General features: G+C 47.8%; 1 protein-coding gene across 8 annotated transcripts in view; it reads right to left on the bottom strand.

The window, feature by feature from the left end:
- The window catches only part of LOC107994307 (homeobox protein homothorax), a 483716-nt gene that overhangs the window by 115860 nt on the left and 340023 nt on the right, over positions 1-27833 (bottom strand). Inside the window, exon 10 of one of the 8 annotated variants that reach the window (XM_062074851.1) lies at positions 13436-14398. The exons of the other annotated variants lie outside the window; for them this stretch is intronic. Within the exon in view, the coding sequence (XP_061930835.1) occupies positions 14297-14398 (102 nt within the window). The 3' untranslated portion in view covers positions 13436-14296. Of the gene's footprint in view, positions 1-13435; positions 14399-27833 lie in introns of those variants that run through there. 8 annotated transcript variants of the gene reach the window in all.

Here is a 27833-nt window from a genome sequence, read left to right as displayed (position 1 = left end):
TTTTTCCTTGCCCTCCCTCCTCTCCCCCTCCTCTCTCTCTCTCTCTCTCTCTGTTCGTTTCTTCTTGTTTCGATTCCTTCGGTTAGATGCTAGATCTCGCGAGTGACTGGGCGACGTCTCTATCTGTGCTCGTGACGAAGGATCAGGCGATAGCGTGCGGAGATTAAAGACGGGTAGATTATTTGTCAAGGTGGATTAGTTTGGCCAATTAATTTATTCCCTGGCTGTTGCTCCGCGAGGCTGGAGTTTTCGCTTTTTTTCCAAAGGGATATCAAAGAATTCGGCGAAAGACGTTGAGGACGAAATACGTAATTTTGAAATACTTGCTCCTTTAAGAAGCTTCGATCTTCCTGTTCGCGCGAAATCGAAACAAAGAGCCTGCCGATAAACCTTGCCGAACAAAGAGGTATCGAAAATTCGCGCGAGGATCAAACCGATTCGCGGATGTCGATCAACGTCTGTCATTAAAACGCCCCCGAAAAAAACACGCTCATGATTCTCGTCCGTGACGAGAAAGTCGTAATCGACGAACGAGGGGAAAAAAAAAGAGGGGGAGAGAGAGGGAAAAAAAGAGAAAAAATCGGGACACGAATGAAAACGCGGGATCATAAAATACAATATTCATAATGAGGACACGGAAAGCGGTCGAAAGCGCGGCGTGGACGGTGCGCGGGCGGAGGAGGCTTATCGATAACCCGCGCGCGTCGAAGAGTTTGAGTGATTGACGCGATCGGATGGAACAGATCGTGATGCGCGCACACGAGAAAAGTGTTGACCGCTCGTTCCGGGCATGCATACGCTCGCTCGCCGCTTCGACCCATTGACAGCTGCATAACGCTTTCAAACAAATAGGAACAAATTCCTCGGCTCTTTCTCTCTCGCGCGCGCGAGCTCGGCCGTTCACCGTCGTTCCCTTTTGTGCGCGGAATGCATTTTTAAACCTGGCCCGGCAATAAATATCGGCCAACGGGCACGGAAGTGCCCGCGAGCGAAACCCCCCGTATTTTTTAAGATATTTATGCATGTGTACACGGCATGTTTGCGCTTGTAATACCCGCGTTCCGCGTTGTAATATAACTCTCGCGGGGAGGAATTTTCATATTCGAGAGGAATTAATCTCTAAGCGCTGTTTCGCGTGTAATGATAAGCAACGTGTGCAAGCGAGGCTTCTAATTATCGGTTACGTTGGAAGGAGGAAGAAGATATAATTGTCGTTTGAAACCGTTTCAAATTTCTATCGAACGATTTGTCGAAAATTCTTTTCGAAAATCTGATAAAATACATCATTATTATCGTCAATGCCCAATTTAACTCGTCTCGATTGTCAAATCAAGCACCATTGATCGATCCATCTTACACCGATCTGTCTTGTCTGTCGTTAAAGGGAACAGATTAAAGATATCATCGCCCACCCGTTCGTTTCAATTACATTCTCCCGAACGGGAGAATAATCGTAAAAAGAAAAGAGCAACGATCGAGAAGGAATCGTTGAAAGAAAAGAGAAAGGAAAGAAGAGGGAAGGAATTAACAAGTTATTAAGGGGGAGAGAGAGAAAGCGAGTCGTCTCGGGCAATCAATAAGATTGAGTCACAAACAAGCGGACGTGTTTTTAAATATTTCGTGCACGATCCCCAACGAGGCGTGGATCCTCCTTCCACGACACGATACCGCCGCAATATCGATGATAATAAACGGTAAGTGGCAATAATTTAAAGTGTAACAGCGGCAATGATCGCCGGTAGATGCGAATTAAAATATTTAAGGAGCGGCGCGTTAAGGGAAATCGAAGCCGCGGCGAGACTTCATAACGCGAAAAATTAAACGTGCAATGAAGGACGTAATAAAAACGAGTGTCCATTCGATTTTACGAACTGGACTCGTCGTGGACCGCGTTTCACGCACAACGTGGACCCTCGTTTCCAAGCGCGGTAATCGCGCGTTTATCGGCGCTCCATCTCACAAATATCCGTACCAACTTTCACGGAAGATTCGTGGAATTTTATCTCTCCAACATCTCGATCTGTAATTCCTACTAATTCCGAACACCAATTTCTCCGAGTTTATAGTATTTATTAGCTCTGTATTTAAATAATACCGAATTGTTAATCTCTTGAAACGATTACTTTTTCGTTAATGTTTTACGTTAATGTTTCTTAAATAATTGCCGGACATCGAAACTTGTGCGTTAGAATACGTTGATGTGCACGTATTTGTTGCAATGATTTTTCGCAACTTTTGCCTGGTTGAAGGAGAATAAAATTGGAAGAATCTATTTGCATAGTGTAATGAGAGAAAAAAAAAATTTTTCATTCCGACATAATTCTCCAGCAGAAATTTGGTTTTAATACGAATAAAAATTATCACTCTACACAAAATATTAGTAAAAGTTTGTTTATTCAAAATTTGAATGGAAATGGAAATTCAGCATCGATAATTAACCAAGCGTAATCACGATTCCCGCGGATGTCACGATTCTTTCCCAGCTGATTCTGATCATCACGCCCAAGGCACGTAACTATCACGCACGTCAGCGTCGGCTTCGGCGCCGCATTTTCGTTGTACCCGGTTCAACCGACGCACTATGAAGATCTCGAGGCGTCGCCCGGGGCACTGACAATCACCTGTCCGGGACCAGGCTCGCGTTGCATCCACCGACTTGCAAGCCGCACAGGTGCACACTTGGCTACCTGGCACGATGGATCAATTGCCCGGGACTCGTGTAACGCTGCAACCCACAACCGGAACTTGCCATCTGCCGCTAAAAGCGGAGAAACCTTCCCTTAGACGATTTAATAGAAATTTAATGACAAACATCCAAATAACGAGGGGATTTGATTCGTGGCCGTGGACAGTTCAATCTCGATCGAGGCAATTTTTCGAGACAGAAATATATACCACCCTGTACATACTTGGGAGAGTAAACATAAAAGTTTCGAGAGTGGATCTTAAATTATAAACGATAAAGATCGATGAATAATGATTAAAACGTATTAAAAAACTTAGCTGTACGCGTGAATTTTGTTACTTATTTCAAACCAATATTGAATCGCAACATAGACGCAGGGAGGGGCGAGGATTTAAAAGCAGATAATACTAAATAGCATCGAGACACGTTAATGGATGGTTGAATGGTGGAACGGAAGTTTGGTACAGGTTGTTGTTTCCCTCTGTATCCCATCCGTGATATCGCGTTGCGTTATATCGCGTCGATATAAAAGCAGCAAGGCGTTGTCCGAGGAGGATAGCTTAATTACCCGCGATCCATAATTCAAACGTCCTTACGAGGCGAGTAACGATTATCGCCGGCCGCAAGTAGCTGACACGCGGACGCCGCTCACGGATCGATCGATCATCTTGTCTTATCGACGAGAGCCAGCCGAGTAATTACTAAAAACAGAGTACGAGAGGCCGGTCGATTATCGTTGCTCGAAAGAACCGGCCAATCTCGAGTGCCTTCCACCGCCGCTTCCTGTTATCTGATGCAACGCTTAATGCGCGCGAACCAACGCGCGCGCGCCCCAATCGATGAACCCTTTTTCAATTATTCATCGCGCTTCTATCGCGCCAATTTCCACTCCCCCCCTTTTTTCCCATATTTTCGACAAATTATCTCGCGCATTAATACCGCAATTTGTCGTACTTTTACTTTTTCTCGCCAATCCACAGATGAAATTTGCGAAACTTTAACAATCTATCGCGATGGACGAAAGAAGAGAGAGAGAGAATTCAAATTTTTAAACTTGGAGAAAATTTGTTTTTAAATTCAGGAAGGGAGTAATTGGATTTCGTGTGATTGAACGCGAATCAAATCGATTGTTGGTAGAGAAAAATGAAATTCTCCGAAGGAGAAACTTCCTTCCTTGAAAAAGAATCGTGATAAAAAAAAAAAAAAAGAAAGAAAAGTCACGAGGTGAAACGAAACGAGCGGCGTTTATACCCGTAGAAGGATACTCACGCGAGCGAGCCGCGATAAAGGGGGACAAAAAACAGGAAGAGGATTCGGGGCGGAGGGAAAGGAAGTCGATCATTTCGCGACACGCATCGAACGTTCGGCTCAATTAACCTGACAAAATTCCTCCTCCTCCGATTCGAACCGATACTCGTACACTCGCGTGATTCGTATCGAGCTCGAACCCATCCGCTCGGTCATCGTGGGCGATTCGTTCGTTCGTTCGATGGAAAGAGAGAGAAAGAAAGGGAGAGAGGAAAAAATCCCGTTGACGGGATCATTATCGTTATTTAATATCCTGGTCATTAGCGCGTCCCGCCGTGCCGCTCAGTGTTGTTTATGTACTCGTGCCCGCTTTTAACAGCGCGCGGTGGATCGACTCGCGTGCTTTTTGCGCGTGAGTGCGCCACGACGGTTCGAATCCCCAAGACTTTGAAGTCTCTGTTTCTTCTCCTCCTCCTTCTCGAATAGTCGCGACGCGATGGTTTAATTATCCTCGTCCGGGATCGTTCGTTCCCTCCCCCGATCATAAGGACGGCTTCGAGAGGAGGAGGAGGAGGAGGAGGCGGTTATATATCGAGGCGGCGGTATGTCGAGCGGGTATCGTTGGCTCACCGAAGAAGCGATCGCTGTGAGGATACTTGGCTGGAAGGATAGTTGGCGAGGAGGGGAGGTCTGGTCCGCGGGATTTAAGGGGACAAAAAACGTTGGCTTGGAAAAAGGAATCGGGGCGTAATAAGGGGTTGGGGATCGTTGCACTGCACGACGTGGAACGACGTTCCGTGGATGGCGACCGGTAACACGCTCCCACGATGTTCCTCTTCCGAAAGGAGAAGTGATTGAATTCGTGGAGAATCGATCGTTGGAGTTGCGCGATTTCCAGAATTTTATTCGTTTTCCAGGAGAGGAAGGAGAAAATTGCACGATCGAGAATCCGAAGAATAATCGGAAGAAATTCAATTCTTACGATTACGGTTACCGTTGGGTCGAATATTGAACGAATTGTGAAGTGAAACAGGAGAATCGGAATTCTTCCCCGCGTACGAAACGAGTAATCCGCGTAATTGCGTTAATTCCAATTCGAAACGCGCGAATTTCGTAATTTTCGTTTGGGGGAAAAAAAATTTGTCCGAAAGCGTCATCAAGGGAGGGGGCGATTTCACGGAAACGAGGAGTTCATAACGCAATTTGCCACGCGGCAGCGGGGAATAACGCGAAGGAGTGAGATCGACGGGAGGTAGGCGACCGCGTGAGGGCAGAGATTGACAGCCGGATATTTTTATGCGAAGCCCCATTCGATAATCCGCGGGTTGTTTTATGGCTGCCGCCCGCGGTGACGGTTACGCGTAATGCATGAATTTCCACTATCCCTTGATGTGTGTACACACAGTTCCGCGCGTTGTATCGTTGGACACGGGAGCGAGGATCGAAAATCCGCGACCAATCGGCCGCGAAGAGTGAGCGCGATTCGCGAAAATTTACCGCTCTTCCCCCAATCACCCACCCCCTATCGTTTTCTCCTTCCCGCCTTCGCGCGATAATTTCTCTCTTCGTCTCCCTCCCCTCCCTCTTCCTCTCGCTTTTTATCGGCCCAAGTTATTGACAGATGATGCTTTTCACCGATCGCGATACGCGCGCCATAAACACCCCCCCTCCTCGAATCAACTCGCGCTATCTCCCTCGAGACATTTGTGAGCCAATTATGATCGCCGATAAATTCAAGAGCGCGCGATCTTTTTTCAACAACCGATCGATTCGATTAATGGGATCAGAGTTTACGAGAAAACTTGGGAGCGTTCTCTCCCGTCTTTCTTTCTTTCTTCTCAACCTGATTCTAATCTTCACCGCGTCGAAAGAATCGGAAAAAGAAAGAAAGAAAACAGTCTCGAGAATATTTCGGAGACGAGTTCACGCTTCATCGTCGTACATCCCCGCCGTCTTGAGGAAAAACCGCGGTGGCGGTCGAAAGTGGGAACAAAGGAGGAGAGGATGAATCAGGATGGTCGCTAGCTTTGATTCGCTTAAGCGAACCGCCGCGGCGCGACTCCACGTCCCACACCGATATGGCTGGTTATGCAAACAAGACGGACGCAAGGTAGACAGAATCGCGCGGAGTCGCGTTACCATTATTTATCTCCCTGCGGGGCCGGAAAGAAGGATATCCCGAGCCTAACACGTATCCTCCGGCCAACAAAGACCCCCACGCAGAAATTTGCATGGGCACCACGCGGACGTTTTACGCGCGTATCTTCACCCCTGGTGGGAGCGGGGCCCCTCGGTTGATGAAGATCGGATTCGAGCCGCGTAACTCACGAGCGCCATCGCGTGGGAAAGTACGAAAACCAGCGAGATGTTCCTCGAGGAGATTCCTTAGTTACCTAGGATTACGTGGGGCGAGAAGGGGGGCCACCAGGAAGTGACGCGGCGTCGTCGTAAATATGATTTTGACGCCGCGTTGTAAATTCAGGGAAAGGAATGGAGAGGGGGATTATTCAACTTTGCTCTTCTTCTCTTCTAAAAAAAACGTTTCGCTAAAAAAAACAAAATTCACTCGTACTCCTCGTCTTGTTATTCGTTGTTAATTATTTGATATTTTCGTCGGATTATTTTTTTTTTTCAGTTTTTTTTTTCTTAGATAAAAAAGTAAAATGTTGGACCACGATAATTATATCGTTGAATTATTTCGATCGAATAAAGCTGGAAGATAACATTATGCGTATGACTCGATAATACAGTTCAAATTTATTTATTTACAATTTTATCGCTCGAGGCACAAGGAACGCGTAGTACGACGACCCAAACAAACTCGAACGTTATAACGTATAAATATACAATAACAAACGGAACAGTAGAGCTCGGGCGTTCGAAGAGAACAGAACTATCGGCGATATGAAATATTATATATCGCGAACGAATTTTTTCCCCTCTCCTTTCGTTTTTTTTCTTTTCTTTCTTGCCCTCCGCTTTCGCCCGCGAGTAATTTTAATTAACTCGCGTGGCCGGGATTCACAAAGAGGTGAATTTATTAAAACAGCGTGTTTTTACCGGAGACAACCGTGGGATACGCAATTGTGTGTACAGGCTGGTAATTCCTGGACCTTTGTCGGTGCTCTAAGTACGCTCGCGCGCGTCGTTCGCCGGTCGATTTATAGACGCGCAGCTGGATAAAGAAATTCGTGGGCAGCAGGTGCTCGCTAGGAGGACGTTTATTTAGGCCTATGTTTCGGTGCAGCGTGGTGACGTTCGCGAGGCCAGCCACGGCCCAGCCTCGAATCAACGAAACCGCCCGCCGAATCGAGGAGAAGAATCGAGTCGACGTGTATACAAGATCGAAAAACAAAATGAACTAAAAAAACAATAACGGTGATAATCATAATAAGTCGCAATTAAATGCAAGAACATGTCGAAGGGAAAATCGTTCGAACCTCGCCACTTTGTTAGTTTCGTTAGCGTCTCAGAGACGAAGACAAATCTCTGTAGAGAGATTCGAAACAACTTCAAGTAGCTTAAGAGTGTGGTTAATTTCGTTCTCGAAAGTGTTCGTAAAAATTTCCACCGTTCTACCATACCGAGCGTTCGAAAGAGGATAAAATGTTTCGAAGAAGAAACCTCGAACCGTAAAATGCAATCATCCGCGAGAACCATGCGCCTATCGCGGCATGGGACCAGCAATCTGCAATTAATAATCATCATTACGATCGAGAATCGAGAAATTTAAATATTTTCTCCAGAAGGAAGAGGAGAGGAAAGGAGATTCGTCAAAATGTGAACGCAATTTTGATAGCCGAGATCGAGGCAGCGACTCGTAATTAACCACGCTATGAGAAGAATATATATAGAAAGAGAGAAAGATAGAGAGGCAAGAAGGAGGGAATAACGGAAGAAAAAAGAAGAAAGCGAGTCGTGCGGGCGGTCTGGTCCCCGGCAAATCGTGGCTCTGGCCAGTCCCTATGGCAATTACCGTCGGGCACAGCCTCCTTCTGCATCTTGAACCGCACATTCGATCTCTCAGCCGCACGTATGTACGTACATAAATGCTTCTTTCGCCTTCGTAAAGTTGAAATGCGAATTATGATTAAATTAGAAAAAATTAAATTGCCTTTCATTATCTCGGACAAAAATCATCTCCCAATTCACCCAATTCTACGAATGTATAATATTTAAATGGATAATCGTATAAGTTAACGATAAATCGATCAGAAAAAAAGGAAAAAAGGTTTGAATCCAACGATCCGGTCAATTTCCCGGTTGGAGGTTAACAGGGGAGATAAACAGCCCCAACAGAATATTCAAGAGCTCGATCTCGAAGGACGCAAAGTGGTTGTTTGTGTAGGTGTACCTGAGGCTATTTACGGGGGCGGCACGGCGACGAGCTGTTATGGCCCGCGGACGCTCGCTCTAGGTTTGTACGAACAGACGTGATACGGAATATATGAATAATAATGGGTCGGCCGTAACGCGAAATCCACCACCTCCGTTGCACCAGTAGTCGAGCAACCCAGAGCCGCCACCCTCCCCCGTATCCTCCCCCGCGAGCATGATGTACTGCGAGACCGCGATACGGCATGATTCGCTCTGATTAGCGGTATCTGTAACGATAGTCACCCCATGGTCCCATTGTAATCGGGCAACGGCCGAGTCGGCCAGAGTAAATATTCTAATGATCATCGAATTGATTTCTGGCCGCGTGTCCGCAAGGAAAGCTTTGCCCTCCGGTGAATAATAATCCGAATAATCGATCGATTGATCGTCCGAGCGAACATACTTTACGTATATTATATTACATTCGACGAGTTTATTTGTTTCGAGGAATTTTTATTAAACTTATGTATATCGAAAAAAAATGTGGCCGAATTACCGAATTCAAAAATGTTCGAAAGAGGAATAATGTCGTCTCGCGATACGGTTCGCGATCAACTTGGAAGGCAACTTGGAGATGGTGTTTTGTACCGGTCGGACGGAAGGGCCGTGGTGTATAACGTTCGACGTTATCGATACATACGCGATATCCGTGCGGGGGATAGTAGCGGCTGAAACGAGGGACCGCTTCATTTTTCCGCGGTGTATATACATATACCACGGGAATGGAGAATGGAAGCCCTTTCAGCAGGGCTACCAACGGTGTAATTGGATCGGCGCGTGATATAGAAACTGAATTCAATGCCGGTGCGTGAGCTTCTCCCGAACCCGCCTCGATTCGTAACGCCGATAACCGCTTCATAAATATGCTGGAAGGTGGTGCACACCAAGGTGGTTACATTACCGCTAATATTTCATTACTTTTAAACGACAAGGAACAAGGATCGTGCTAACGAATGCGCGCGTACACTCTCCCTCCCTTCTCATCGATAACCATCGAGGAACATCCACCAGGGTGGATATCCAGTGTATCTCCACTTTTCCACGTAACGAATACATCCTATACACCGATCAACAATGTTCGGCATTTGTTTCCCTCTTATTCCAATCCTAACTTTTACTTTACTAACTCGTTTCTTTCAACCGTTCATCTTATCCCGATTTTCCCACGATTCGCGTTATCTTCTCGTGGAGATACACAGTGTCAACGCGTATTGGACACTTTTATCTCGTTCCTTCTTACAAATTCTATCGTTTGATTCATCTTCTTCCACGTCGGGATATACTTAACGAGTGTATACAAATGACACTCGATTTCTATTCTTCCTCCTTATCCTCCATCGATTCCTCACTTTCTTATTCCCTTTGCCCTATCCTCCTCCTCGATTTACCCTCGCCACCCTCGGACGAACCTGTTGTAAACGCGAGTTTATGGGAGAGAGTGGAGCACGGTGTTGCATTAACGTACGGCTGATTGCCCGTACATCACGATCCACCACCGCGTCCCTCTCCTCTCCTCTTTGCACGTCTCCTGCGTTGGCCGCAGGTTAGTTTACGAGTGGTGGCCGTGGTCCGCTTTATTAAAATATTAGGTCAGCCGTCTTCTCCGCACGACCACGCGCATCGACCCAAACCACCACCACCGCCGCCGCCTATAACGCGTTCTCGCGTACGCGCGCGAGCCCCCACGGTTGGAGTTTGGCGGGGATTGGAGGTGGAGGAGAAGGAGAGGAGGAGGAGGAGGCTCGTTACGAGGCTCCTTTCAGGGGGCCCCTAAGTGGACGTCGAGTTCGTTAGAGGAAGGCCTTCCAGCGGATCGCGGAAGATGAACAGGGTGAAGGCGGGAGATGCATGGGCTCGTGTTTCCACAAAGAGATATGGCTCTCGGTTAGACGGCAATGAGGCGCGAATCGAGACTCCCTCCCTCTTTCTTGCCCTCGCTCCTTCCTTCCTCGAGGTATATGTCCGCGATACACGGCTCGGTCCACGAGCTATATTAACTCTCGTGCAGGTACCCCGCTTGTTCCGTTTGATTACCCGCGAATAATGAGAGCAACCTCCGTCGGGAGAGGGTTTAATTAAGAGCTTTCGATTCCGCGGGAATTATTGTCGGGATTTTTTCTTTTTTTTCGAGAGAGGGGAGAGGACGTGATTTGAATCGCGAATCTTTCGAAATCGATGATTTCTTTTTTTTTTTTGGTAGTATTATTGGTAAACGATATATATTTTTCTTTCATTTTCGATGATGCACTCTCGAACGTGACAAAATTAAACGATCAATTTACTCGGAGAATGATATAATCGTGATATTTTTAAAATGAAAAATTTCTAATTTCGTTATTTAGCAATTGAAAATAAACCAACAGTTTCGATATACATTGGATTAAGAAATGTGCGATTGAGAAAAGGTATCCCTCTGAATCGAGAAAAGGAACTTGATTAAAAGTTGGAAATGTTCGATTTCGAGGATAACAAAAATCACCGATCCGTGGATTCGAGTCGGCCGGTATCTCTGCGCTTTTGAAAAGAGCGGCCTGGCCGGTTCGTTAACCACGGTGCGCTCGATCATAATTAAGGAGAGATCGTTTTTCCCGCGCGGACTTGACAAGGGGAGGGGGAAGAGGAGGGATTCCCCGCTCGCGCTCTCCAATGCGCGAAAACTTTCCGTGCCGGAGTCATCCTATATATCACCGTCATCCGGAAATTACTTGCCCCGCGGAGTTTCTCCGCGATAGGGAACACGTGAAAGGGGTAAAGTTACGAATCCCTGAATTATGCTCACGGCTCTCTCTCTCTCTCCCTCTCTCGGCCGATCCGAGACGAGGCGAGGGATTAACTTTGACGGTGGGGCGACAAGCTTCCTTTTCACCGTCGAATCGGCGGCCGCGAGACGTCGCAACGCGGCTCGCCGCAGGAAATTACCAGTGGAAAGAGGATCGGCAAGCGACAGCCAGTATCCATGTTTCAATGTCTTCTTCTGCTCCGCATCGTCTGCGTTCGAAACTTTGTTGCAAATTGGAACGCGCTTCGAATCTCGCTTCGAATGATCGTAATTATCGCGTGTATGCTCGCCCCTTCCGGTTGTGCAAATCTTTGCCGAGTGAGAGAATTATTAAAATTTATAATTCAAACGTGAAAAGACACGTCCAAGATCCCTTCTTGGAATGAAAGTTCAAAGGAACTTGAAGAATAAACCGAAAAGAATTCAGAGAGAGACGAGCCTCGAAGACGTATTCGATTATCCTCCGAAAATCCGGTGCACGGAATTTCGCGAATCTCGCCTCCAACTTGGTCTTCTAATTCGATTAGTGCAACATTCGCACAAACGCGAAGACGTTCTCCAAAAAGGAGAGGGGTTTCCGGCGACGCGTAACGAGACGTGGAAAGTGTCGAGGAGCAAAAGCGGCCGAAAAAGAGATGGAAGGGAGGAGGGGAACAGGAAACGGCCGAGACGAGATGGTTTCGAAACTCTGTTGCGCAGAAAAGCGTCCAATGTGCCAGCGATGCGTGCACGCTTTGATACATCGCGACGAGTCGGTGTCAACCGCGTGAAGCCACGTCACGTCTTAACATTTCAGTTTGCACGGCCGCTAATCGTGATACGCGGTTTGGAAACGGAAATAGACGGCTTCCGCGCCAATAAAAGCTCGCGGTTTTGCGACTGAATTGCGCTACTGAGACCTTTCCGCGAACGTATCTCCACTCTTCCTTTCAGTTCATCGTGTTTCGGTGGAGAGAAGGAACGAGACGAATGTGTTTCGAGACTCAATGTTGCACGATTCAAGCTTGAGAGAAACTAGAGACGAAAGAAGAGAAATTCAACAGCGTGTTTTGATAAGAGAAAGTGAATTTTCTATGTTTTTGTATAAGTAGATGACGTTAATAACCAAAAGTTGTTCGAAAAATATATCACGAGAACGTAAGAAAGAAATTGAATAATTAAAGTTTCTGTCTCGTTTATTCGACGCTTTGTAGAAAGTGAAAGTCATCGAAATGACTCTCGTTGAGGCAACTTTATTCTTAATCAAGAATACTACTCCCTCTATTAAGGGAATACAAAAATTCTAATTTAATTTCTTCGCAAAATCTTTCTAAAAAAAAAAAAAAGAAATACTACCCAATCAACGTTTTCTTACAACTTCTTTCCCTCCAAGACTTGGAAAATGAATACGCCTCTTCTTATCTAGTATCCACAGCGAGAATGAAACATCTCCTAAATTTTCAGTAGAAAAGGTCAGTCAGCCACAGCCGGCCGTACATCACGAGAGTGGACCTCTCTCGCGTATTACATCGAAATCCACTAAACCTCAATCACCGCGTTTCCCGCGTGTAGCACAATATCGTGGCGGGTGCATAAAGTTCGACGAGTGTTTGCCTCGTGCAGCGGTCGAAGCGCCGAAACGAGCGGCTCTCTCTCTCTCTCTCTCTCACACACACTCTCATTTTTATTTTTATCCCCCGCGAAGAGGAGGGATGGCGAGAGTCGAAAGACTGGAAGAAGCGATCTCGATAAAAAAAAAGAAAAAAGGAAAAAAATGATGGCGGTGGCTCCGTGGCCGAAGGCGGAGTAAGTATGTCCTAAGTGCATTTAACGATTATTTTATATTAACGGGTGAATTTATTAGCGGCCTCCATTATCGGGCTTGGCCGGCCCCAAGGCGAAGATCGTGCGTACTTTCTCGCCTTTCGTTTTTTTTTCTTTTTTTTTTTTATCGAGAAATAAGCGTCCCGAGGACAGAAGGAAAGGGAAGAAGGACTAGCGTGTGGGTTAACGGAGCATTCCGCGCCTTTGTCCGCCAAAGGTCGGGTCGGCCGTCTTTTGTTTCCGATACTCTTCCAGAATACACTTCAAAGAAGCCCCGAAGCCCCTCCTCTCCCCCGAATAACATCGATTCTAAATAAATTTCGAAGCGAAACTCGATCCTCTCCCCTTTGGCTGTTGGCTACTGGTGGAATAGAGATGCATCGGATGTCCGGCCGAAAATTGTGGAATTCGGTATCGATATCAAAACGGTGACGAAGAAGTATAAGATGGAAAGATATTGAAAATGAGCGTTTAACGGTGCTAGTGGATAGGCGGGATTATTTCGAGAGAAATAAAGATTCTCTCACGAGATAAGATTCCTCTTTTCTTTTCTTTTTTCTTTACGAAGATGTCGCGCCGCGCCATCGTTTCCGCTCGTTCCGTTTCGATTCTTCCTGGGATCTCTTCGCCCCCGCGGATATCGGGAAACGGGAAATTAATAACGAGTTTCCTGAGGGGTGGCCCTCGCGGAAAATACGAAAATTCATTCCATTCGCGGAACGCGGTCGGGTCTCTGGTGGGTAACTAAGGCTCTTTTCAATCCTCGTGAACCCCGTGGGCCGAGGATGATGGTGATGGTGGAGCTTCTCTCTCCGTCTCTCTTTCTCTCTCCCTTTTTCTGGAAACCTCGCGCCAGAAAGACTTTCTTTCAGAGAGACTCGATCCAGAGGAGGAGGAGGAAGAAAAAAGGACGGAGAGAAGGAAGAAGACTCGTTCTCTGGTTCTGGTCCTGAAGACCGCAAAAGGTGGTCTCGAGACTCGGGCCAAAAGAAAGGGTCGGGGGAGGGTGTGTTATGCCGCCCCTGGGACAAACCTTGATGGGGTTATGAGCCTCCGAGGCCTACTCTTTCCACTCGCTTTCCACATCCCGTTTTCCTTCCATTCTATTCCATAATACGCCGGGAGATGTATACGTCCTGCAGGACGGCCGCAAAATGCGTTCTAGATTGCATTCGGATATAGGGAGATTCACGGGGCTAGGATAGAGCATTGTGGGAGCGAGAAAGAGAGAGAGAGAGAGACAGAGGTAGCAAAGCTGTCGTAAGGAAGAGGAAGAGAGCGGGCAATCCTTGGTGGAAAGATCGAGCTGGGATTTGCGAGGGTGTCCCGATTACTTTTCGCATCGGTGATTCGCCTTACATTCTAAGAATCGAACGAGCGACCCCGATCGAGCGCAGTTTCTACTACTCACTTCCCTTGTAAATGCATGTACGTCCGAAATTTAATCCTGATCCCGCGGGGATCGAAGATCGAAGAAGGAATCGGACGTGTTTCTGGGTACTCACCTGGAACAGAAAAAGAAAAACGGGTTTAGTAGTAATAACGGGACAACTCGTGCATTGGGTTTCTTATGATGTATATATATATATAAACATCGATAGATGCTAAAAATCCAAAATTATACGTAAAAAGACACGTGTTCGCGTACACGTCATCAATCGCCTCCGTGATGATAAGAAAAATCGCCACGTCATTGGCACGTGACCGTGTTAAGTTGATTTTGAGCGACTTTATATCCGAAAAATCGACTCGTCGATTACATAAAAAACGTCTTCTCAACGACCACTCCTTTGATCAACCGCTCTCGATGATAACCTCATTAAATCGTTGGTTGGCTGCTAGCTCGCTTTTTATCGTTCACGCCTCGTGGCGTTTTTTTCTTCTCTTCTCTGGTCCGCTTTCTTCTCGTCCTTAAACGCAACAATAACTATCGCAAACCCCGTAATAACCAGATATGCACGCGGTGATTACGATAGAAATTCTGAGGGAAGAATTGGAGGATTTCTTCCTCGACGAAATGAGGAAAAGAATCTCCTCGTTCCTTGTACCCTGCGAATCGGCGAACGAAAGCTTGTAAAGAAGAAGGGTGGGAAGGGGTGTGATTAATAAACCGGTATGCTAATTTCTGCGTGGACAGAACTCGGTGTTTTTGTGCTCGGCCGCTGTGCGCTGTTGTAAGGTAAGGAACCACGAGGTTCCACATCGACGAGAGAAAGATGTAAATCGGCGGCGGTGAATTAAAGTTCGCCCATTCCGAGATCGACCTCGTTCACGACAATCGACGGCCCGTGTAATTAAATTATTAAGTCGATTAAGTACAAGTGCGCGCCTTGTCCTGTTCCCTCCTGAAACGGAGAGGAGGAGAGTATGAGAGACTTCGTACGAGGATGTATGTGTGTGCGTTTGGGCGAAGACATCTTCGATTCGGATATGATAGATCTCGTTGGAGTTGGGGCAGAAGCCCGTTTATATCCGATTGAAATTGTGAAATTATAATGCAACGCGAATGCAAAACGGGAAGGACGATCTTGTATTAATGACTACCTCCATTATGCGCTGATTAATTCAAGTATTTCAATTACTTCAGAATCTTAAATACTCGGGATGAAACTTTATTATTAATATTAATCTTGTTATACTTGCAGTTTCTTCTTCTTTGATAAGTCTTGTAAGAAAGTGTTCTCACTTTTTAAACGAAATAAAGAATAAAGGAAGACGGATAATGAGATTTTTCATCTTTATGAATTTAAAATACCCAAACATTTCTCCCAACTCGATCGAATATTCAACTTTTATTATTCAATTGTTGGAAGATGAAATCAGAAATCGCCAGCTCTCCCCTGCCAATTTTCCGAAATGACAGTGTGAATGAAGAAAAGAGCGCAGCGTCGATTCCTCCTGGTCGGCTTTCATTTGCGGTAACAAGGAGAGGGGGGAAGTCAGATCGGGGGGAGTTTGGACAACGCCATAGTTGGCCGGTTAAATGAAGGGTGGTGGTGGAGGTTCGCCTGCGTGCAACGTCGACGGAGGAAGAAGAAGAAGAAGAGGAGCCGGGCGGAAGATGGGAAAAGAGGGATGTCGGAGGACACACGAGGAGTTTTCCGGCAGCCAGCGAGCTTTGTGCACCAGGCAAAGGGTGTCTCGCGGCAGCCGGAGGGTGTAACCCCGGCTTATTCATACGCAGGAAACGGCGGGCGAAGGAAACTCGAGAGTGGAGGAACGCGAAACACGCCGACGGTGCTTTTACGGTGCTGCGCCCCGTCCGGGCGATAACGTCTCGCGCGGCCTCTCGCCGGGAGAACGTCACGAGTCGAGCTTGTTTCACGAGAAAGGGCGGGTGGAAGAGGTGATTCCGTCCGAATGAAAACTGTCGAAAAGGGGGCGTGGGCTTTGGATTCGTACTTCGAGTGGATACGTGGATATATACGTATTTCCGAATTTTTCCAATACCATCGCTTCATACGTTGAATTTATTCATTGAATCAGTAACTTATTAATATACGCGTGTAAATGTCACGCTTCGTTAATTATACTACGCGATACTACTACGTTGATGAGTTTGACGAAGATTTAAAAAATTCCTTGTATCTCGATGCAAGGAAATGGAGGAAATCTTTCCTTGATCTCGGGACGCGAAATTGGAAGCTGTTTAGATCGCGATATATACATACACATAAACGGGATATTCCATATTAAAAACGACGAGTGGTCGAGGTTGAAAAACGAAGATAATTAGCACGGCGCCGATAGTTACCACGGTGACAGAGATCAAGTCTTGGTGCCGATGCAAAGCGAAGAGTGGAACCGCGAGTTGATAACCCGGTCGTAAATTAAGATCTGAGACAAAGAGAGGGAAGAGATGGAGAGGAGGACGGACAACAATATCGATCGACGATGCAAGAAGAAAAAGGAGAGAAGGAGAAACGCGGAGATTCGGAGGCGTGCTGGGCAATCGCGAGTATACGTTCGTTAATTTTCTCCCGAGGAAACAGGTACACCGGGGTCGGTAATATTCTTTTTTCGCCGTTTCTTCTGAGTTCCTTGCTCGTGACCAGGTCCAGAAGAACATGAGCCGGATTACCAGACGCCCCGCGGTCTCGCGCGTGTAAACGCTCCTTATCGCGGCAACGATTGATAAATACGCGCGTGATCGCGCGAACCACGCGTTTCCGCGTTCGTAAAGTCCTGTTCCTTGATGATTATTCGCTTCTGGAAAGTTAGTCAGTTCTCGCCTCTTGGTAACATGAATGTTATACCCGCGAATAATTGAAACCTCTTTGAGAGACATTTCGTCTGCGATTAAAGTGATAAACAATAAATGGAATAGCAGCGAAACAATAGTAATTGGCGTCTTATTCTTACGCAAAGTTAAATTTTTCTAGATTCGATTAAATAGAAATGTATTTTAATATATCGTATCTTAACCATTAATCCTGGTATCATAGAAAGAGTTATTGCAGCCGAACTGAATCATCGCTTTCCCGAAATTGGATAACATGCAAGATGTAGAAACTTTCTCGATCTAAAATTATAAATTCGGGAGCGAAACCAATTTCGGCGAATCGTACGAGCGCCTCGAGAGTCGTGGAGAGTCCTGAAGGAGCGATGGCGAGGCCGCGGAGAGGCGAGGAAGATCGTGTTCGAAGATTTGCTTTTCCCCGTGACGGGACCTTACCTCTATTCCGCCTCCCTTTCGCGCCACGCTACGAGTTCGCCTCCTCCCCCTCGGTTTATGGGAGCGATGCGTCGCCCTTGTAAAACCATTTTCAGATAACGCATCGCGTCCATTACGATCTGACGCGCTCTCTCTCTCTCTCTCTCTCTTACGTTCTACATTATGCATACCTATATCCACGCACCTCCTTCACCGACTATGTATCGTTTCCCCGATCGGTTTATGGGCCGGCGTTTCTGTTCTGGGGTTTTACAATGATTGGAAACACGGATGTACGTACGCGACGGATGCAAGATTCGATGTCGATGAGAAAAATTTATCGAGTTCCAAATGGATATGGACGAAGAAGCTTTATATATATATATAATCAACTCGATGTTCTTGAGACGTTAAAAATTGAAACAAAAATTGTAATAAAATTAATCAAATTAACAATTTTTGTTAAGGAAATATTTCAAGAAGGATAGGAGAATTTTTCTATCTGCTATCTTCTTGCACTTGTTCTTGTTGAAGAAGATTCGAGAAGAAAAATCGAAAGATGAAATGAAATTCAATTTCATCCATTTCCCCCGAAAACTTTTGCCGTCATACGAGGAAAAAGCGGGAGGGAGTCCGGCGATATCACGTATATATAGACGCGTTTATATGGGCTCGCGGTTAGCAGAAGAGGCGCCAGAATGGTGGCAGGAATCGACAGAGCGTCATCAAAATTGCATAAGCAGCTCTTAGGAAACGATCGAGCCCAGCATCCCGCGGGAACCGTGCGGCCACGTGTGCGTCCTGCATCACGCATCCGCCTCGATTACCGTGGAGGACGATTTTTCGTGTATACATGGACGCCGCTTATAAAGCGAAGGGCACGCGGGACAAATCGAACTCGTTACGTTAAGTGGCTCAACGTGACTCACGAAACCGAATCCTCGACCCACTCGCTTCTATTAGATGCGTAAACCGTTTTGAGCTTTACTCCATTTTTTTCAAGACACTTCTCCGACTCGATCTCGTCTCCCATCTGTTTCGACCTATAAGAGTAGTTTATAAACTACCTCAGATTTTAGATCAACGCTGCGATCGAAATTCGAATCCACAGCTCGAGAATCGATAAAATAAACAAATTCTCTTTATCTCGAACGAAACGAGTATTACACGAGTATTCAAATCAGAATTGTAATTATCTTAAAAAGACTAAACCAAAAATACGATCCAATATTATCCATCATCCAACATGCGTTTCGAGTATACGTTGCCACGCCCGATTCCACTCCATTCATCCTCGAACCAGTTACGACCAGAGACCTTTCGAATTAATTCCCGAAGTGCAACGTGATTTCCAAATACAGGGCAGCAGGGTCTGTCTGAGGCGCGATCCGCGCGAAAGAGGATGCATAATGTATGGGATCGGGAACAGATGCCAGAAGATAAGAATTGGCGCATCGACGACGCGAGGCAAAATGGCGCTTATCGCTTAGCGCTCGCGTGAGAACGCTACGTGGGGGGAAGAGCCTGCTCGCCTCGCAAAGGCTTGCATTTTAATATGTTCCTTGTTCCCGATCGGGCGCGTACGTGTATACGTCACCACGCATACACGAGCGCGAACATTTCGATTTCGAGAGGCGACGAGAGGGGGTGTAGAAGGACGGCCATCCTGGAATAAGAAAGCTAAGGTGTATGGGAAGGGGAAGAGGCGGCCCCTGGTTGACTTGTAGATTTATTGACGAATTTGGCCGCACATTTGTTCGACCGGGATTTCAATACAATTGAAGGCTTTTGCCCATTGTTGGCCCCGCGGCGAGACATCCTCGCGAGCGCGTCCACCACGAGGAAGTTGGGCGAAGGGAGAGGGAAGAAGGAAGAGGGTGGGTCGTGATTTGGTATTGTGATGGCATCCTCGTCCGTCGAGGATCAAGTTTGACTTTTTCCCTCTCTTTCTTTTCATTCTTGATTCGCACGTTCCGCCAAGTTCTCATATCCATTAACGCTGAAACCTGACAGAGGCTCCACTGAATTATCGTGGATTTCATTATCTGTGGGAATCGTTCGATCTCTTCCGTAGAAAGAAACACCTTGTAATTAATTCGTTGCATCATTTGTTTCTTTTTAGGGGAAAAAAATATAACGATGAATTTAATAGTACCTTTTAATTTTCGCTCGGTAAATTTTCATAATGTGATCGAGTTACGGATCATTGACCATCCCCTCAAGTATCAAGTATAATTAAATCGTGAAATCATAAATCCTGTAATTAAAAATTCTCCTCGTACGTTATACACGGAACCGTTGGATAAAGGAGAAACCTTAGCCGCTACTCGAAAACAATTGGAGTCAAAACACTCGTGTTTCTTTCTCTCGACGTTTCCGAAGCACGACGATCGATCATCCCTCCGTTGATCATTTTGTCCGCGAGCCCGCGAGGTTGTCAATAAGGAGAAGGCGAACAAAAGGGGGACACGGAGGGAGGCGAAATCGGGTTGGAAAGGAAGGAGTTAGCCGGAGGCCCATACGCGATGCGTGCGAGAGATAGCGGCGGCACGTATAGCGAGCGGCCGCCGTATCGAATAATTGGCTCCTGCGGCAAGTGCACATCCCGCCCATTATGTGCATCACTGCACCGTGCACCGGCATGCCGTGGACCATAGACGGGTAGGATATCGCCGACGATGCACTTCCTCCACCACTCCTCCTGTCCCTCCGCCGATCCACCGCCTCCCCCTCCGCGCTCTCCTCATTCTCTCACTCTCTCCTCCTCGCTGCCGCGTAGCGCAACGTCGTCTCGCAACGTATTCTCCTCTACCATCTCTCCACCTCTTTCAATTACCATCGGCCATCGAATTTCACGCCCGATTTTTACCGCAATTGATAGATCGATTTCGAGCGCGAATTTAATTTCGAGGCGGGGACCGGCCCGCCGCCTCGAGAATGCGCCCGGGTCTTTTTTCGTTGGAATGGTGGGCGCGAGAAGCGGAACACCGGTAGATCGGTCGGTGACGCGACGTGAACGACGGCGGCGTGCAGAGTGCAGTCGACCATAATTTCATCAACGGCACGACTCTCTGCGCGCAGCGGTTGTTAGGTATATGCATTTGAATTTGATTAGTGGTGCGGAGGAGGAAGAGGAGGCGAGGAGGAGGAGATCGTGGGGAGGACTGGTGACACCCTTTGCCACAGCAACCCCAACCGAACAGCCAGCCAGCCAAGCCAGCCAGCGCCGCCGCCGCCACCATGGCTGCACGGTCGTGGCTGTAACTACTGCAATTATCCGCACACGTCATACGCGTGCATTACGCCAAACCCTGTTCCGCCGTGGCTGCGGTCACCTCGCGCCTCTGACTAACCGACCACCCCCTCGACCAACCCCTTCCCTCCAAGCCCGACCGGCTTCGACCGGAGATATAATTTTAAACTACCAACTGTCGGAGGACTTTGGCTACGTTCCGATCGCGAGATCCCTGCCGTAATTTCGCCTCGCGTATTCGCGAGGGTGAGGAGGAGGATGGGTTCGCTTCCAAAATATCTCGCCCTCGCTCTTGTAGAATGGTCGAGTTCCCGCCAGATCCTCCTCCTCCTCCTCCTCCTCCTCCTCCGCCTTCTTCACCTCGCGAGGATGATCGGCGAGAGGTCGAGTTGGCGTGAGTCGTGAATGCCTGGAAGGTAAACACCTCTCGCCTTTCTATTACGTCGTAATTTCTGCTCCTCGCGCGGGGATCACGCGATCATTCGAACCGATTCCCGGCAAATTACGATTCTCGGCGAAAAGACGGGGCCACGATACCACGACATCGATCACCCGATACGATCCGTGATCGTTTTTCGAGGCGCATAATCGCGTTATAAGTCGATTCCACGGGATTGAATCACTGTTCTCCTGGAACAGGGCGGTCAACTCTCGCCGGCAGTAAACGGCCTTTACGAGCTTTCCTGCCCGTTTATCGGCAGGAACGCGCGTTCTTTTTCTTCCTTCCATCCCTCGTTCCCTTTCTTTTCTTTCTCTATTTACTTTTTTTCTTGTTTTATATATATATTTCTCTTTCTTCCCTTTGTTTTCAATCGAACGCCACGTAGGAAAAGAAGAGAGGGGGGAAAAAGAAAAAATAGAGAGGGACAGGAACGAGAGGCAGTGAAACGGTCGGTGTATACGCGTCTACGTATATATTTTATCGCCGCCAGTCTCGTACGGCCGAGTCGACGGGCCCGCCCCCTCGCTCGCTCCGAGTTAGGTTTAATTAAAACCTAAATCGTATTTAACTGCGCCGTAAAACAAACCTGATGTCTTTCGTAGCGGGAACGCGCGGTAGCTACCAAACGACTCGCGCGCTCTCGATCGTCCGCTCGATATTCCTTTTCGGTCGGCGCCGATCGCCGATTCTCCTCTCTTCGTCAACCCCCGCCAATATATCCCACCTCGCTCTCTTTTATGATCCATATTTCCTCTTTCGTCACCTATAAATTGCCTCTGAAGAAAGTCTCCAAGAATCTCTCCCATCCTCGCCGCCTACTCCCTTCCACGAACATTTACAAATTGGACGATCGAGAGGATGATCAGGGACGACGAAAGAAAATTTCGCCCCCTTCCAAAATCGTACATTCGGCCGAGTGGAAACTGAAAAGAAATTCACGCGTGTATACGTGTACAGTCAGTCGGCGGACAACGTCTCGTCCGGTATCCCTATACACGTCCAATATGGCGCCGATTCAAGCAGAAGGATTCCCGTCCGACCAATCTCTCTTCTTCTCGTATACCTCGTGCACCACCATTTCGCCGATGGTGAACCGAGAGAGGGACGTTTGGACGATGAAGAGAGAGAGAGAGAGAGAGAGAGAGGACGCTCGACGAAACGCGAGTGGAGGAGAAAGATGGAGGAGTGGCGCGTATAGCCGAGCGGCAATAACGGCGAGCACCAGACGCTAATAACAGACCGTACTGGCTGCCCATAGGCCATCCCGTGCAATGAAACGGGACCAAATAAAAATCACGGGGGAATTATTATGGTGGTCGGTAACGCGGCTCGAGAGGAACGTGGCAGCGGCCGAGTTTCGAGCCAGTTACGCTCCTTTCTTTCGCTCGACAGTTTTCCAGTCGGACAATTTTACGAGAAACTGCCGTCCAATTATGCTACGGGGCAATTGGATCGATCTTGTCCCGGCCTGTTCCCCTTATTAATTCTTAATGGTCGGCGTTCCACAATCGACTCGTTTCCTGCAGGCCCATTAACGACCGCCACGTCTCTCCTCCTCCTCCTCCTCCTCCTCCTCCTTCTCGTCGACGAGAGGACTCGTCCCCGCGATTCCGCGATAAACTACGTCCACCGCGGTGTATAAAGCAAACGCTATTAGAATATTTCACGGTGGAATGTGCCCGCTATTTGTTACCCGTCCGGCGGATTAATAAAGTCGATTATTTACGCGGCTGCACACGAGGCGCACGCTCCTCGACTGTCTCGATGCACGGGCCAGAACGAACGCGACACCACCCATCGAACCGTTCATTTTCCAATTCTCACTTTCGATCGTTACGTCTGGGCTTGAAAATTGAATCGATCGGTATCGAGGACCGAACGTGAAAAATAATCACCATTGCCTCTTACAACCTCCTTCGACTCAACTTTTCCAATACTTACGTACCAAGGTTTCGACTTTCGCATATACGCGTCATATCGATCGAACGAGGAAGGAGATCGAGCAGAGGAAGAAGAAGAAGAAGAAGAAGAAGAAGAAGGGCATCAAAATACTCGAGAAAGAGGGAGAAAGAGAAAGAGAGAGAGAGAAAGGGAAAAAAGAGAGAAAGAAAGCGCGAAAGCACCAGGTGGAGTCGAGACGAGCCGAGAGGAGAAGAATGGCCGACCGCAATGAAGATTTTAACTGGTACCCTGGTCCCGAACTCTCTCTCTTTCTGTCTCTCTCCGCTCAGAGGCGGCTCGCTCTTTTTTCTTCCTTTTTTTTCTTTTTCGTTATTGTTTCTTTTCGCCTCTCTTTTCCCTATCATTCCCTCGCCCTCTCCCTCGTCCCTTTCTCCACGAAAACGATTTACCGAGACCATCCCGGCCACAGTTATTTGTATACCGGCGAATGTTCGCGGGAATTACTTACGCGCTCCCCTTACTTACGTTAATAGTTACGTAATCGCGAAATAGGAAACGTAATAGAATCTCGTGCATGAATCTCGGGCCGATTAATCGTCCGGTTAATCAGGATGAATCGCAAGCAATACCGTTAAATCGGATATATTATTATTTCGCGACGCGTGCGAGGAAGAAATGATTCAAAATCCGTGGAAATCCGAGCGATCGACTCTCTATCGATCGAATTGGGGTTCGAGGAGGTTTTGTTAAAATTTACATGCGAATTTAATAGGACGAAAGTGCGCAGAAAAAGAATTAATTAATCCTATTTTGTCGGAATCCGATGATACGTTGTTTCACGAGAGTTTCTTCAACGGAGAATTATTATTATCAGAGATATCACTGGTTGTAATTTCTCGGGAATCTTTCCAGCTTGTAAAAGCTCTTCTGAATTAGCTGAGCGATAGTGATCTTTCGCAAGATAAGGATAAGAATGTAAGATTAAGCGAGCCAAATGAATCGAGGAAACAATACGAAAGTTGAGATAAGACGTTCTCACGGGAAGCTTCACCTTCTTCTTCCACATTACGTTACGATACTTCGATGGAAGACGTTGCACTCGACCTAGTCGCGTAGAAAAATGGGTCAAAGACGAACGATCGATCTTCCCTAGGTGTCGATACGCCTCTTCTAATCAAGCTGGAACCGGCACGCGTGTCTCGCGAATAAATTTCATCGACGTCCGCCGTAATTGGCGAGGAACGATACCGAGAATCGAGGTGGCGGTGGAGGATCGTCTTGGGGATCGACCCCTTCTCACCCTCCTCCTCCACTTTTATCCCCGTGGAATTGGTCGCGAATGAAGCTTTTGTGGCGGGTTCGAGGGCGAGGATATCAGGGGCTCGGGATCGGCTCGCGCATAATTATCGATGACGACACGCTGGGACGGGACCGTCTCGCATCCAGCGCGGCGATCTGCGCGTACGAATGAAATGGCGCGGATAATTACACGTGTCACGGATCCTCGACGTGTCTGCTTTCCGCCTCGATCCACCGATCGTATCGGTTGCCGTTCGAATTCCAGATTAAAGGTTCTTTTCTTTTCCCCCTTCTTTTTTCTTTCAGACTCAGACCCTCGATCGAGAGTCAGCGTACGTAAATTGGAAACGCGAGAACCATGAAGATCGGTAACGTGAGAAACATCGACGCGCGGTGTGTAAAGTTGATCTTTTCCTTTCGTCGATTCGACTTGCGGTCGTATTCATTCACCAGAACGAGTAAGCACTCGAGCGAGAAAGAAAAGGGAAAGAAATTCAAAGGGAAAAATGGAAGGATCGTGGAATCATGCCGAAGTTGGATCGATGCGCCCGATATCGGAGCGATATTGGTGCGACAATGGCAGCGAGGTAAGCACCCATGAAGAAGGAGTGCGCGCGCGGTGTTTACAGCGGTTGTGCGTGTGCGGTGACGGTGCACGTACGCACGCGCGCAATTCCACGAGGTGTGCACGCATACACGCGTGCAAACGCACGCCCACACGGTGTGCCGGTACACACGTCCGGCGAAACACGCGAGAGACGGGAGGCAGGTGCTCTGCGCGCCATTGGCCACCTCACCAACATGGCCGTACCCCTTTTCCTCACCAACACAACCGCGAAACACCGCGTTAACGCAACCTACCGAGATGTCTGCACGGCTCGACCCAAGGTGCACCGCGGTAATCGCTCGACACGCGTGTTTCTGCCCGTCCACGAGATCATTCCCTCGTCTTTCTCTCCTCTTCCACCAAAATTTCAAACTTTCTCTCCTATTTATTCTCCCTCGCATTTTCCTTCTCGATTGTACAATTACACCCTAAGAAGTTACCCTAAAAGGCAATGGGGGAATATAGTTTTCAATCCTATATGCACGATCCTTGATGAAACTTTCTAAAATGATTGAGCGAATTCATCGTTCAGCCTCTCTCTCTCTCTCTCTCTCGATCCTATACCAATAGTCCTTGCTACGAATCCACGAAATTCTGAACCGCGCTCGTCTCACCCGTAGGGGTACAAGGCTTCAATAATTATTACTTTAGAGACTCGGATTTCGAGGGAGCGCGGTTTCGCCGATAAAACGGTGAACACACCGGCGCGACGGGCTGCATAGGTGCAAACTGCATACAGAGATACGCGATCTCCGGTAATGGTAGAGTCTGGACCAGGCCGAAGCAATTAGAAGTACGAGGTAAACACAGAGGAGTGCGCGCTCCTCGGACCGAAACCGCCCGAGATGGGGCCCCCGCCGCGTTATTTTCTTCCCCTTGCTTCCCTCTTTCCACTATCTCGCCAAGGCTGTAATTAAATATTCCTGAACCCCGAGAAGAGGGTGGCGGCGGAGAGTCTCCATCGGTAGAGAGAGGGACAGAAACCATTCTCTCCCTCGCTCTCTCCTTGTCCCTCTCTTTTCCGCTCCTCCGTCGTCTTCCCGCCTCCGAACAACGCGCCACCACGTCCTGTCCGTGGTTCCGGCGTTGATGGAGAAAAGATAGATAGACACGCGGCTCGTTTTCGTTTGTCCTGAGAGAGGGGTAATGCCAGACGAAGAAGAGGTAAGACGAGAGCCCCGGGGATTTAAGTTTCTATAAATCATCCGGCTCACTCGAAACTCGGACCCGTATTTACGACCCTTCGACCTTAGCCAACCGGCTGACCTAGCCCCTCTCTCTCTCTCTCTCTCTTTTTCTCTCGCCGCTCCATTCCACATCGTTCCTTTGTACGGTATCGCACCGGAACGGGGGAGGGGACCGTTTAACCGCACCACGCAACAAAGTATCTCGTCGATTTCGACTAAGTTTCTATCCCAGCTACGCGGGGCTTACGGTCCCGGTGAACCGGGTCTGTCGTCGACATAAATTACCAGCAGCTCGCCGGATCCCACGCGGTCCGCTCCACGAAATGGTCGCTTTCCTGGAAGGGAATATTGAATATTCCAAAACGAGAAATCATCTCTCCGGGGAGAGGACCCGACCGGAGAGAACGGCCGATGGAAGCATACCGAGGGGGTTTATTACAATGGATCGTTTCTATTCGATTCGCGATGCGGGCTATCTTGACGTCGGAAGTAAGACGCGACGATGAGGTCTCGCGTGGGACAACGCTCGCCAATTCCGTCGATTCGGGATCGATTCGATGGGGAATAGGCGATTAATCGGAATATTACTGTTGTATTATGGAAATGGAAAGAGGAGAAAAGAGAAAGCTGGAGGATTCGTCTGGAGCGCGCGAGCTCGCATTGCCAGCCGAGCAATAACGATGCAAAGAGTAATTAACATTCTTGTTTTAATTACAGCCTCGCCCACTCCCCCTCTTTATTTTCGCCACCACGAGTCTGCGTTTCGTAGACGCACAGGCGCGCAGAGCGCGGGGCCACGGTTGAAAAATCAAGCTTTTCAGAGACACGCGCGCCTGTTATTCGCGGGCACAAAAGAGGACACGGCCCGAGGGCTCGGCGGCCCGAGGCCCCCACAATTATCCGGAATTAATATCGGTTACTTTCCCATTTATCGCGCGTTCTCGCGCGTTTGATGTACGGGATGTTCACGGCCTTTGCCGCGAGCGAGCCGATCATTCGCAGCCGCGGCCTAAAAATCGGCGTTTGTCGCGCGTCCCGGATACCGCCCTTGCTGAATTTTCCATGTTTGTGCGTGCGTTTGACCGGGACGCGTGCACCGTTCGAGAGCAAACGTATACGCGTATACGTGCCATCATATCGATCCTCCCGTCCCTCCCGCCCTCGTTGCTCCTTTGCGAGCCGCAAATGGTCCGACGTTAACGCGTTCACCAAGTCTCGCATCTGTGATTTTCTTTTTTTATATCCGAGCGAAGAGATGAATGGATTCAAGTTGAGTCATAGTACCATTTTTTTGACTCGGTTGGACAGAATTGTAATTAAATGATAATAATATGATAGAGAGAAAGAGAGAGAGGGAAAATTATGCGAGAAATGGCGTAACACGCTGTTTCGTAATGCGAGCAAAATTTTGTTCACGGTATATATGCAATATGCAAATTGGACGACGAGTTCTTAAAAAAATCGAAAAACCTTGCGAAGATTCGCAGGTATCGATGCCGATGGCGATCGATTAACCGGCATCTTTCCGAAAGACTATCATTTCCCTGCGATCAGGGAATCAAATCGGGCGTCGCTGTATATCACCGACATTCTCCT

Source organism: Apis cerana, linkage group LG5, assembly GCF_029169275.1.
Source record: "Apis cerana isolate GH-2021 linkage group LG5, AcerK_1.0, whole genome shotgun sequence".
NCBI classification, from domain to species: domain Eukaryota; kingdom Metazoa; phylum Arthropoda; class Insecta; order Hymenoptera; family Apidae; genus Apis; species Apis cerana.
Note: the sequence above shows the minus strand (reverse complement) of the source record. Positions and strands in the feature narration are given on the sequence as shown.